Raw genomic sequence first — 13,982 nt, 5'->3', positions numbered from 1 at the left:
TAGTTCTTGTTTTCTTCAAAATCTGCTCAGGAGTTTAGATGTTCTTTCAATAAAACATGTAATGATGTTGCATGTGCATTAATGCTTATGTACTAATATTGTTGGGTATGTGGCCAAAGGTAGCCTTTGTTCTTTTTATTTTTTTACCAACCTGCAAAAATGGTTAAGAGTTATTCTACTCTTTTTTTAGGATGAGCTGACATTTATACTTTACAGGGATAACAGAGAAAGTAGATGTAAAGTCTTGGAATAGATCTGTACTGAGCCATACTTAAAAGTAGACTTATTGAAATCAATAGAACTTCAACTAGTTATATCTTAAATTAAATCCCATTGATTTCAATGAATTTAATCTGACTAAACCTAGATTCAGATAGAATTTATCAGATATTTAATTTCTTTTTTGTTTCTTTCAGGCAATGTTAATGAATAATATCACAATAAGTGACAGATTGATCCAGAATCTTCAAGGTAAAATACAATAAACAACCACTCACACAGCATATACTTTTGCTTGCCTCTATGCTTATGTCATTATACATCTACTAACAGAGGTTTACATTGCAGACTAGTAAAGCTTCTAGACCCAGCACAGAATTATACATAGAATGTTTACAGTGGTGTGACCTACAGGTTTATTCTTTGAAGGACCAGTTTAGAGAAGAAATTGGAGTTCAGTGGTTGTGTAATTTATTTCCTTTTATTTTTTAAAAATAAAAAATAACCATGGAAGCACCTGAGTTGGATCAAGATTTTAGTTTTGGGAGAACACATTTAAAACTATTTTCCACATACCAACATCGTTCATGTAAATCACCTTCCCCAGAACTGCTGTTTACCAGCTCACAGAAAAATGAAGACTGAAGCTGTGGGGTAAGATGGCGTGGTATGTTCATGAAAAAAAATGTGTGGTTGAAAAGTTAACCCTCCAGTGCCATGTTCTCAATCCAAATCCTATTTGTCCTTTTTGAAACTTTTAAAAAGACAAGTGATCCAATAGTTCATCGTTTTAGTATCATGATTAAAATATGTGTGAAAGTGGTATACAAGTAACTAACTCACTAAGGATTCTTTTTAAATCAGAAGCCTAGATACGGATGACTATAACTAATTAGACACTCCCTAACCTACAAAGAACATCAGTTTGTGAAAGATTTAAACCAGGGTTGAAATCATGTGGCCCTTCAAATGTTGTTGAATGGCAACTCCCAGCAGCCCTACACAGCGTGGTCAGTGTTGAGGAATATGTGAAGGCCTACATGGTTCCACCTGTGATTTAAAATATATAGTTGCACAGTATATTGCAGTTATGGATTCATAACCTGGAGTTACGAATCTGTAGCTGCTCTGTTTTCAACTGTGCTACCCATTCAATAGATTGTGACACTGTTGCCATGATGCTGCCTGAAACCCACCATAATCTTCAGCGAATAGAGAGAGGTCTATGATGCAGTTGAGTGGATGATTCAGGTTGACATGGCCAGGCCCCTCCCAGCCACATTATCTTGAGGTACCTCCAGGGACGTAGCCAGGATTTTAGGAAGGGGGGGTCCAGACTAAGTGCCACCATTATAATGGGGCTTGGGCGCGGCAGCGCAGCAGCACACACCATTCATTTTTCTAATGGAAGGGGGGTCCAGCTACGTCCCTGAACAATGTAATGCTTATGTCAGAGTTATTATTAAATATTAAAACGTAAAACTAACTTAGCCTCTATTCCTTAGGTCATTTGTGGGTATGTTTACATAGCTGTGAATGTGATGCAGGAACTTGATCTACATTTTTTTATTGCTGGTAGTATATTAGAAGCTTAAATCCACATAATTAATGGAGAAAGAGCCAATAAGAATAGGAAAGATTGCATAACGATCACTTAAAGGTTTTTGTTGAAGGGGAAATGATGGAAAGGAATGCAGTTTATATTCTTCTAATGGGAATTTGAAGTACAGAGGGCCCTTGGTTCCAGCATCCCCCGTGGATACCAAAATCCGTGGATGCTCAAATCCCCTTATATACAATGGCAAAATCAAGGTTGGCTTTTTGGATTTTATGCATTTTTAATATATTTTCAAGCCATGAAGAATTGTGGATATGGAGGGCCAACTGTATACTCTACTAGTATTCATTAGCATCATAGAGAGATGCTTCAAAGACCGTTAGGAAAAAAATGGTGATTCTGATCTCTTACGGGACAGTTTGGTATGGATAAATAAATTGACATTACAGGTCAATAGATACAGTTAAAGAAGCCATGGCCCTTAGTTTGCAAGACCTGAGCAGGGCTGTTGATAACAGGGTGACTTGGAGGTCTCTCATAGGGTTGCCGTAATTTGAAGTCAGCTTGACAGCAGTTAACAGCAATAACAACTATAACTGCTTGGTGAAAGAAATAAGCCTTTCCCATCCATCATCCATAATTCCTCTTTCTCATCCTTTTAAATTTGTTATTTCTTGATTTTTCCTTGTCGACTCAGAACACCTGAAAGAGTTGCAACAGGAACATGGAAAGCTCCAATTGGATGTATACAGCTTTCAAAAAAACCAGACTAACCTTCAGAGGAAATTTACGTATGATATGTAAGTTTGTACATGGCTACCCATAAGCAAAATGGCCATAAACCAAGTTAATGTTAAGATTACATTTAACAAAATTATTCAGTAGGTTGGAGGCTGCTAGTCTATTTTTATATGTACTTTCATGGGAGTACATTCCGATTAAATAAATGAGAATTACTTCTCAGTATACATTTATAAGATTTATGACATTCTTGCTCAGATTAAATCAAGGTATGTGGATTTAAAGTACACTAATTTGCATGTGTGTTGTGGATCTAGTCCTCAAGTCAAAATTAGAGCATTGTATTATGTAGAGATCAAAATGACAAGGAGCGTATATGATCTGTATTCAAACTGAGGCTATTCCTTGCTGAGTTATACTCCTAAAATCTGAAAGGTGTGTTCAAAGGTAGAAAGAAAATGGCTAAGAAAAAAATGCATATTCTTTTTAATGAGGTTCCTTTTTTAAAGTAAGCATGCACAACTTGTAAATGTAGAAGCTGTATACAGATCCCGAGCCATGTACTGCAGCCCATGAATGGTTCAGTAAACCTCCTGATTCTGCAAATCTCTCAAAGTCGGCCAAAGTATAAAGATTTGAGTATCTTCTGGGATACAATATGTGGTTAACAGGCTAGGTTTCGATTATTTATATGTTATTCATAATCTGCATCTCCTTCAGTGAACTCTGTCTAGTATGCAAGTTCTTTTAGCAGTGAAAACAATATATTTTGGATAGTTCACTAACTATGAATAATTAATGCTATTCATGTAAAGAAAAAAAATGTAATTGTTGACGACTTTAATTTGTGGAGCAAGGTTGCACAGGCTGAATATAATAAACAATGTAAGTGGCTGCAATTATATATTACAGCCTATGTAAAAAATATGATTAACTTTCAGAAGAGAACTGGATGGAACATAACCCTGAAAATGTTGTTGAAATTGATGAAGCAAATATTTTATAGGAATTTAAGAATTAAACTGATAAATAGACCATAATATGCCAAACATAACTGTGATTGAGAAAAAGAAAGCCAGGATCATAGGGAACAAAATAAATAAATAAATAAATAAATAAATAAAAAATGAAGAAAGAGGCACAGGAAAATTATGAAATATTAAACTTACAATTTGAAATTCAGCACCTCTGGGTGCAACTGTGGCTCCATTGGTAATAATTGCTGTGGGCACAGTTCCCAATAGATTGCTAGAACAGGGGTAGGCAACTTTTTTGAGTCGGGGGCCGGGTTGCTGTCCCTCAGACAACTGGGGGGCCGAAGCCAAAAAATAAATAATTAAATAATTTTTTTAAAAAAAAATTAAATAAATAAATCAGGACAAATGTAGGACAAAAATTTCCAATGGAGGATACTTTTTTTAAAAAAAAATTGGAGGACACATGAAAAAATTTGCTGATTTTTAAAAAAATGTTAATATAAATGCATGTTTCTGAAGCTTCTATAGACAATTGCCCCGCTTGCCTGCCGCTTGCCCTCCCTTGCCCGCCTCCTCCTGATAGGCCAAAGGCCCCGCGCCCTCACGCGAGAGGCCAAAGGCTCCGGCGGCAATCGGCGGCAGGACCAGGCTGGGGCCGGTCCCAAGGCCTTGCCGGGCCGCATCCGGCCCGCGGGCCACAGGTTGCCTACCCCTGTGCTAGAACATCTGAATGTAATTGCCACAGACAAGTTCACTATAATGCAATTACAAAAAGTGACACTATTTGAAACATGAGCCATTACCCAGCAATACCCCACTGATTCCTAGATTCTTGGATAGAATCTAAATAACCGATGGTCCAAAATTCTGATCAGTAACACCTGATAGACTGTGAAACCAAGGAAGTAGTGGGGGTGATGATGATTCTGATTCTCCTACCCCTCTCCACAATGTTATCCTCGCCATAACTCTCTGAGTTCGGTTAGTCTGAAAGAGAGAGTAGCTGGTCCAAGATACATCAGTGAGCTTCATGGCTGGCTTATGATTTGAACTAGGGTCTCCTAACACCTGACTTGACTACTGTACTGAATGTATTTGGTGTCTTACAAGTTGTGTAGAATTTTGTGTAAAAAAAGAATGCACCTGGATATCTGTATTCCGTGCTTTGATTCAAGGTCTCAGTGTATCAGTCAGATGAAGGAACTAAAAGAACAGTGTGAAGAAAGGATAGAGGAAATCTCAAGAAAAGGAAATGAGATACCACAAGAAAAGGAGAAGAAAAACATCTCAAATATATCAGACAAAAATTATCATGTAAGTTGTACAATTTAATTTTAGAAGAGTATCTTTTACACTAGCAGTAACCGAGCCCTGTCAGCCCAGTCATTATTCAGCACATTGCATTAGAGTCAACAGCTAATAATAATGTAATGTAAATCAGTCATCCTCATCTCCTAAGGAAGATTCAAATCTGAATCACACAATCCCTAACCCCTGCCAGAGTTTAGTTTAAAAGCTTTGTTACCACCTTTTGATCTTAAGTAGCTGAAATCTGATTCCCTTTTGCTAAGACTCTCATGACTTCAGAGTTGCTGTCTCACAGGAAATAGGGTGCTACTATCAGATCCTGAAGGCCTTGTCCGCCAATTTCTGTTTTCTTTCCATTGTTCCAAGTCATCAACCATGGTCTCAAGGAAATAAAATTGTTCCCAGAGAGCCAGGAGCTCATTGTATTAGACACACCCATGTTTAGTTTATTAAACTAAAAAGTAAAGACATTATCAAGATGAGGAAGGGGTTAGCTAAGGTGTTATTAAACTAACAGAGGGGTTTAAATCACAAGTGCTTAACTTTTTCCTACCAGTTTAATGAGAGCCAGTGTGATGTAGTGGTTTAAGCATTGGACTAGGGAGATTATCAGATGGGAACAAAGCATCCTTATTCCATCCTTAAGCCGTGGTATTTACACAATCGGGGGGAAGATTATCACCCCTCGTGCTTGTCCCGTTATTCTCCCATCCATAAAGAGTAATGGACCCATAATTTGCTATTAAAGGAAACTCCCATTAATACCAAATGATGGGTCTACTACTCTTTATGGATGGTAGAACAGGATAAGCATGCAGGGGTGTGATAATCTCCCGATCATACAAATACTAAGGGTTAAGGACAGGATAAGGATGCTTTGCTCCATCATCTGATAATCTCCAATGACTCTGGAGGATTTGAATCCCTGTTCAGCCATGGAAACCCACTGGGTGAGCCTGGCAGATCACTCTCTGAGCCTCAGAGGAAAGCAAAGGCAAACCCCCTCTGAACAAATCTTGACCTGAAACCCCTCTGATAGGGTCACCATTACCTTTGCTCACATATCTGCTCATTCCAGTCCCTTAGCAGCGGTATGGATCAGATCCTAGCATATTAACAATGTTGGCAGACTACTGCTCCTGCCTGTCTTTACAACAATAATGGACACTTGCAACATAAAAGCCTTGTATTTCTTTTATTATCCATGGTTAGAATGATTATGGCTAATGGATGGAAACATGCTGAGGAACTGGATCGTGCATAGTGGAGGATGGTGGAGAATCTGGCATTAAACAAAAAGTTATCAGCCAAGTATAAAGTTCTTAGAGCAGAATCTAGGACAGTTAATCAAGGACAGTTATATTGAAATATGGCAGTCTTAAATTGCTTTATACACCTGATATCCTTACCTGGGTTTTATCAGAAGTATTGAAAAGATTTGTTATGGGATATTTTACTTTCAGTAAAATTTGGGAAAATAATTATTTACTGTGCTGGAAACATGACAATATCTCTGAGAGGATCTCTTTAGAATGTTATATGATGGCATATTCATTGAGTTTATCTTTTTGTTTTGTAGTGGTATAAGATGTAAGATTATTGTTTATTTTAAAGAGTTTATCACTGTCTTCTGAGTTGGCTGCTGTTCCTTTTCCACCACAAGTTCTCCATGGCTCCCAAGCATATCTGTATACAGTGATATGGATACAACCTGTTATTTAAACAAGTAGTCTCAATTTTCAAGCCACAGTACAGTACCGGGTAATACAAACTACCTGTTCTTGTATTTTGTTATAGTATTTAGTTCTGCCATATAACATTATTCTGTCTGATGGCATTTTTAAAAAATAAATAAGAAATATATTTAGGGTATTCATTTGTATTAATAAATCAAATGGGTGTGGTATTGCTGTTGGTTATTTTCCAGGTTAATATTCAGGTGCCAACATTTGGAGAGCCAGAGATTCAGCATCATGATCTAAGAAAAGAAGAAAATGAGCCTGAAGAAAAACCAGAAACATCAAGGCCAGCACTCACTGCAAAAAATGTAGCAGAACTGGATTATCACAGAGAAAAAGGCAAGACTATAGCAACAAAGATGACATATGATTTCTGATTCTGTTGACAGAAATAGATATGAGATGTGGATCTGTGTTTCATGAGCCAGACGTTCACTGAGTTGTAACATGTTTTCCAATACGTTGGCATCTAATCACTTCTCAGATCAATCACTGGTTCTCAAGTCTGGTTTGTTATAAAGTCCATGCTTTTCAGTTTACACCTTTAGGCATCCTGTTAGTGTCTTACACTGACACTGTAAGTCACACTTTTGGTTGTTGCAGGTCAGAATTCTCTACCAACCTTACACAGTAACCAAAATCTCACTCCAACTCACCTTTTAGCTGCAGGTGCCCTCTGCTGTAGTCATTTGGTGATGGGTGGAAAGCAGGGAGAATGAGAGAAACATTTGGCTATGTCCCTGTACTGATGTGCAGAACAATAACATCCACCAAGAATTCTCAGAGGGGGAGGCTCTTCATGTTCTGGGTGGTGGTGTAGCAGGAGATATATGAGTAGTTCTGCATGTTGAAGTTTTACTCTATGCCTCCACAAAGCAATACCAGATTAATATCCCATATGATGAATTAATGTTTCCTGACATAACATTACAACTTGGGCTGATGGTGAATTGATTTGACAGATTCTACCTACTTGTGTCCTTCGGATTTTGTTCATCTGTGGGTGAATACTAAAAGTGAGTTGCAGTTAGGACACATTCCCACTGACAGTTGGGAAGAACCTGACTTCTGCTGATTTCCTCTTTGCCCCATTGCTCCCAGAACCACTTGTCATACAATGTCACAGGGCTTGATGGAGATGGCATTGGGGGAAGAAGTGTAGCTGCAGAAGTTGTCTTCTTCTCTGTCAGTAAGATCCCACCACTGGTTCAAAAGTTTTCTGTGGATCGAAGGAGGCTTCTCCTATGAGGAAGGTGAGGTTTGGATCCAACCTATTATCTTTATAGCTGTCAGGTTCTGAGATTACCTAGACTAGAAGTGTGGATTTTGTTCTAGACCTTGATGTGGTGTTTTCATGATCTGCAGGAGAAAGGAATGGACTTTTTGCTCCTTAAATTAGTGAAAGGAATGGGATAACAGCTAAGGGGGATGAGGAACAGAACAGTTTAATATTTTTATCACATTTGGCTAGTGGACCCATTCTCTTTCATATGTTTCCCTTATGGAGTTTTGAAAGGCATTTCCTCTAGATCGTCCGTCATCACCCTGTGATACAAGGTGTGGCTGATTTGTCAGTCATACTGTGTCCATGTCATTTGGGCAAGGTTACATTGATCTGGTAGACTATAAATATATTCCCCCTTCCCTATATGATCAGTCTCTGTCTCAGATTACAGTCGGCCCACTATATGCACAGATTTTTTTATCCATGGATTAACCATCTACAGCTTGAAAATATTCCAAAAAATATAAATTCCAAAAAGAACACCTTGATTTTGCCATTTTATATGACGGAGATCATTTATCTACACCATTGTACAGAATGGGACTTGAGCATCCACAGATTTTGGTATCCACAGGGGGTCCTGGAAACAAAACCCCAGAGGATACCAAGGGTCCACTATATGTGCTTTCTGAATAATATATAAAGGAACGCTCAGATTACTTCTAAATTTGTGGGTAGGCCAGGGTTGGGGAATCTGTGGCCCTCCAGAAGTGGTTGGACTTGTAATACCATCAGTCAGTTCCAACCAATGAGGGACTGTGAGGGTTGTATTTCTTTTATCATCTTTAGAATCACATGTTCTGCAGCCCTAGCATAGGATATGTCTTGCTGTCTTGCCACATTTCCTTTAAAATTCAAGATCTTACACCAGCTTGTTTTGTCTAGAGCAGCTGGCCAAAAAATGGCTAGTTCTGTTTTTAGCCACTAGTAGCCATCCTTGTAAGGAGTTAAGCTGTTAAATTGTAAATCAGATGGGGCAGCTTTATTCTAAAGATCTATGGCAAATTCAGATGTTATCTCATGGATGCAGCTCTAAGTTTATTTATTATTCCCTGTATACTGTGGAACTCTGAGAGTCCCTGACTACTTTTGTATTTTGCAGATGGAGCTGTTTTGCCAGGCCATAATAAGAATCCTGAATCCCCCTTTTCTTTTTATCTCCTTAAGTAAGGCCTCCCTATTCCTTCTCTCCTTTAGAGATTTTAGTAGAATATGCTTAAAGTGGGAAAATGAGACCCAGCATTATGTGCACGTGTGAGTTATACATCTGCTGCAGTTTCAGTGCATCCCCTGACATCTGAACCTCTTTTGTGGGTGTTAACACCTGCCCAGTACACATCAAGTAATACAAATATTTCCTGACACATTTTCTTTGCTTGAAAATGGAGACACCTTTTGATTGTAAATGGAAGACAGCTTGAATATGATATATTGTATTTGGTGGTTACAGTAAAAGAATTTTAAAAAATGGAAAGAGACTAAAAAAGTAGCTACATATAGCCAATAACCCAATGGTGTATGTAAATTGTCTACACATCTGCTTTATGCAGCAGTCAGGATAGAGAGCAGATTATGCATTTTTCCACTTTTGTCCTAGTCATATAATTGTCTCTGTCTATGAATAGGTATCAACACATAACTTCATGATGGTCTGCAGAATGTGGAACTATGTGCTCAGTAATTAACTGGTCTGATAACCCATTTTTAAAAATCAGTACTAGATCAGCTGCAGGCCCCAGAAACAGGACTTCTGAATTTTATTGATTTTCTGAAACTGCCATTCCATGAAATAAACTAAGCAAGGGAAAAAAACAGATTATGTGATTATGCTTAAAATGCTTAATTTTGTTACCAACATGGTTCTTAATTCTAACTGTAGTTTTTATGATGACTTACAGACAGAACTGATGATGATACTGCTGTCAGCAAAGAAAAACCTACGAAACAGGTGTCAGACCAGGATCATTCACAAATATCTGTGAAGCCCAGCTCAGTTAATAAAGAGCTGCCCCCAGAACCAGGGATAGATCTGAATCCAAATGAGAAAGTCAGAAATGTTAATGGAGAAGAAGTAGTTGAAAGGCAGACTGGCAAACGGCCAGAACCTGTGAGTCATCAAAATACTAATGAAGCCAAAGCAGACGATGAAGAAATTGAACGAGAGCAGCTCTTAAATGATGATCTGCAGCAGGATGACCAAGAGCCCAGTAAGGATGGTTGGTACAAAAGCTTCTTCACTCTATATGTGCCCTTGATCATATTGGGGGCTGAAAAGCATTGCTGAACATCTGCAATATCTCTGTTAACTGTAGTTTAGCATCTGTCATAGTAAATTAATTTGCATGCCATATAGTTTAACATGGCTAGGAAGGGATACACCTAGAAATAGTCATTAGATTTGAGAGCTAAAGAAAACAACTTGTTCAGAACCAGCATTTCTGAGTAGATGTTAAATAAAATGTGTTACCATAGTGGCCTGTTTCTATGTTCCAAAGAGCTTTATTATTTATTTCATTTATATTTCACCTTTCTCCCAAAACTTACCATATATACTCAACTATAAATTGAGACATTTATGCCCAAAAGTGTACCCTAAAATCCTGGGTCAACTTATATATGAGGTTAATACACTAATACTGCTTAGTAAAGCCCTGAAAGAAGCACTGTCCTGTTTCAGTGTAAGCTTATCTAAAATGAGATGGAGACTGTGGAGGATGGTTTTTTAAAAAGTAATAATCTCTTAAAAAGTATGATGGGGCAGGGAGAGTAGTATGTATATCTGTAGGACTAACACCACTTGTATTTGTCAGTACCTTGTGTTACATTATCACCCATCATCAGTCTGGTTTTCAAATGAAACTATAATTTAAAGGAGTAACCAGAGACTCTCTCCAACGTTATACTAGATATATTAATTTAAGAGAAGATGCTTGATAATCCAGCCTAGCCTCTGCCTAACTACTTTTCAACAGACCTTGGCTTGATGAAAGATCACTCAGCATCAAGCAGGGACTGTGGAAACACTGGTGCATCACCTTAAACATGCTATGTTAGTGCATAACAGCCAGTGTTTTTAGGAGATTATCACACGTCTCCGTGCCCAACTCATCCACATTGTGTACCCAATCCAGACTCCTGGCGTACTTTTCAAAGAACAGGAAAGTATTGTTCTTTGAAAAGTATGCCAGGAGTCTGGATCAGGTATGGGATGTGGCTGAGTTGGGCATGGAGGCATGTGATAAGATCCATTTAAGCCTGTGCCCAACCTGTGCCTGGATCGGGCGAAAAGAGGCATACAACAATCTCTAATCCAATGCCATCCATTAGTGATAGTTTATCAGGATACAGATGCTATCGGAGAAAAGAAGAATGTTGATTTTCTAAAAACCATTGGTAATAGAATTTTCCTCTTAAATTCTTTAATTTAATTGCAGAAAAAGCTTCAGGCAAACATAGCAAAACAAATGTTTGAAATTCTAGAATGATAAGTGGGTAACTTCTCCCTAGCACAGACAGACAGAGGTATTAATTATATATGTCTTTGCAGATGAATTTGGAATAAAAAGAATGGACCAGGATATCAAAAGAGTGGACTACAACTTAGATGTAAATGAGGCAGAATCTGAAACTGATAAGCAAGCTGCCCTTGTTGACCAGCAAAATAAATTCAATGGTAAATTCCTGTATCATCCTTCCTGAATTGTCCTCATTGTCCTAGAAGTTTTAGAATCCTACCAAAATTACTTTGCAATTTGATTTGTCTGGCTTCTGGTTAGCTTTGGTGCCTTTGGAAATATTTTTTTTCATGTTAAAATAGGGAACTTAGTGAACTTAGAAATGATTTAGCAGTATGGAAACAAACTGCATGGCAGCTGAAAATTCTTTGTGAAGAAAATTATTTTTCATTTACAAATGAAAAAAAACTTTGTCTCATTTGAAAATACTAATAGTGTGCTGTTATCCAGAGATATACAACGTCTGTTATGCAAATATTCTGTCATAGATGCATGAGTTACTTTAGCATTTTCAAAATACAATTTCATTAAAATGTTCTTCTTTTTCAGTCCAGAATCTTCATGATCCCAAACTGCAAAACCACTTCTTTAACCTTGGAGACCATCAACAGAAACTGTGAATGAGTTCAGTGTGTGACTCTGGCAAAAACTACTACTATTGAACCCATCTGCTCAAGACTTGAAAAGTTCAATTCAACTTGATAACTATTAGGGTTTATTTAAAACATTCTGACCTCTTTTATGGACTTGTCTTCTTCTGACTTAACTAGGCCATAGTATTGTTCTAGGATAAATATTTTTTTCTTTAAGGTACATGAATATCTTATTCTTCAGCTGCTTCATCTGGTTTTTCCTTCCTGAACTAATGTGACGAAACCCAGTGACAAGACAACTTTCAGCTAGGAAAATTGTTGCTTTAGAACGCTTCTGAGTCTGCACCCCTAGCCCATCTCATATTGCGTCATGTCTTTGTGGGTTCTTGCTTTTATAAACAAAGCAAACTTAGAGAATAAATTTATATTTATTTTGTGTAGTAATTTCCTCCAGAACAAACTTATCTACACAGCATTTGGGGGCTGTTAAATACCTTGCTTTAAGGTAAATTATATTTATTGCTGTAGGGCTTGAATCAAAATAAAGATGCATAAGACTTGGGTATATTTATATATCCCATTCAATTAAAATATTCTCTAAAGTTTTTTGTGTTTTTTTCGGGCTATGTGGCCATGTTCTAGAAGAGTTTATTCCTGACGTTTCGCCAGCATCTGTGGCTGGCATCTTCAGAGAAGATGTTCTCTCTTTGGAAGCGCAGGACTTTACAAGAATGATCACTGTAAGCAATGGATGACCTGGAGTTCTGTAAAGTGGGTTTTAAACAATGGAGTTTTCATGTACAATAATTGCTAACCCTGTGATTATGATCTTGCCACCATTTGGATACATGTAGAAAAAGATACTACAAATCCTACTGTATTTGCTGCTTCATGACAATTATCTTATTGAAGTGCAAAATGAATAGCTGTAATATTGTCAAATGCTAAACTGTTACTAACAAAAATTTCATGAGAAAACGTTTGTTCCATCAAAGTAAAATTTCAATTACTTTAGTAGATTATCAAATTTAACAGGTTCTGTAGATCATATTGTGTTGATTTTAACTGCTAGTGTTTAGGAAGGGAAAATCTATTACAGGATCAATGGTGAATTAATGAGTTTACAAGAATTTACTAATCTGGTTTATAATGTTTTATTTCCAATAAAATATTGCACACAGTGTGAAACTGTGTACTATGTGTCTATACTAGTTATTTGTTCTTTATATCCAAGCAGTCAACTTATATTCTTCATAGCATTCTCAAGCTATCTGCTTATTTGAATAGACAAATCCTTACTTTTCAATATTGTTTCTTAGAAAGCTACAGTTCATACTGAATGTTTTAATTTTTTATGCTTCAGAGATGTAAAACAAAAATCCTAATTATGGCTCAAAGCAAATGTTAACATACTGCATAGAACATTTAGCAGACTACACAGGAGCGAATCCAAATGTAGCCTTCACACTTGACAGAGAATCTGCTTTTAAAAAAAATAAGTGGAAACAGGACTTTGTCTAAAGTACAAAACCTTTCATACCCATCAATACATTCAGATGCCTATTAATAGCCAGATGAAGAAGGAACCAAATAAACAGACAAAAGTAAATATTGCACCTTTCCTGTTTCTGAAATACCGTATTTTCTGGCACATAAGACAACTTTTGAACCCTTTTAAATCTTGTCAAAAGTTGGGGGTCATCTTATACGCCACGTAAGCCCAACTTCCTCAGGCCGGAAAAGAGCCTCACGGCCCAGCGCACACACCCAGCCTCCTCCTGCCCTCCAGCCTTTCGGAGGCCTGCTCCTTCCTTCAAGGCCTCCAAGGAGGCTGGAAGGCAGTCCTGCAGCCCAGTGTCCACCCACCCTGCACCTGCTTTCCAAGGAGGCCAGAAGGCGGCCAGAAGAGAGGCCACACAGGCCGGAAGAGCGCAGCGCAACCTGGCGCATGCAACTGGCCTGCTCTGTGGCCTCCTCCCACCTTCCAGGGGTCATCTTGTACGGCGAGTATATAGCAAGGTCTATATTTTTATTTGAAAAGTTGGGG

General features: G+C 37.8%; 1 protein-coding gene across 6 annotated transcripts in view; it reads left to right on the top strand.

The window, feature by feature from the left end:
• The window catches only part of GOLM1 (golgi membrane protein 1), a 29,019-nt gene extending 15,876 nt beyond the window's left edge, over positions 1-13,143 (top strand). For 4 of the 6 annotated variants that reach the window (XM_042454819.1, XM_042454817.1, XM_042454818.1 and 1 more), the window contains 7 exons: positions 417-471; positions 2,475-2,577; positions 4,671-4,809; positions 6,731-6,881; positions 9,726-10,043; positions 11,375-11,500; positions 11,892-13,143. In XM_042454819.1, the coding sequence (XP_042310753.1) occupies positions 417-471; positions 2,475-2,577; positions 4,671-4,809; positions 6,731-6,881; positions 9,726-10,043; positions 11,375-11,500; positions 11,892-11,962 (963 nt within the window). In that variant the 3' untranslated portion in view covers positions 11,963-13,143. The remainder of the gene's footprint in view (positions 1-416; positions 472-2,474; positions 2,578-4,670; positions 4,810-6,730; positions 6,882-9,725; positions 10,044-11,374; positions 11,501-11,891) is intronic. The other 2 variants (XM_042454821.1, XM_042454822.1) reach the window with 2 other exon arrangements.
• Positions 13,144-13,982: the final 839 nt, after the last annotated feature.

The sequence above is a fragment of the Sceloporus undulatus genome, chromosome 2 (genome assembly GCF_019175285.1).
Source record: "Sceloporus undulatus isolate JIND9_A2432 ecotype Alabama chromosome 2, SceUnd_v1.1, whole genome shotgun sequence".
Classification (NCBI taxonomy): Eukaryota; Metazoa; Chordata; class Lepidosauria; order Squamata; family Phrynosomatidae; genus Sceloporus; species Sceloporus undulatus.
Note: the sequence above shows the minus strand (reverse complement) of the source record. Positions and strands in the feature narration are given on the sequence as shown.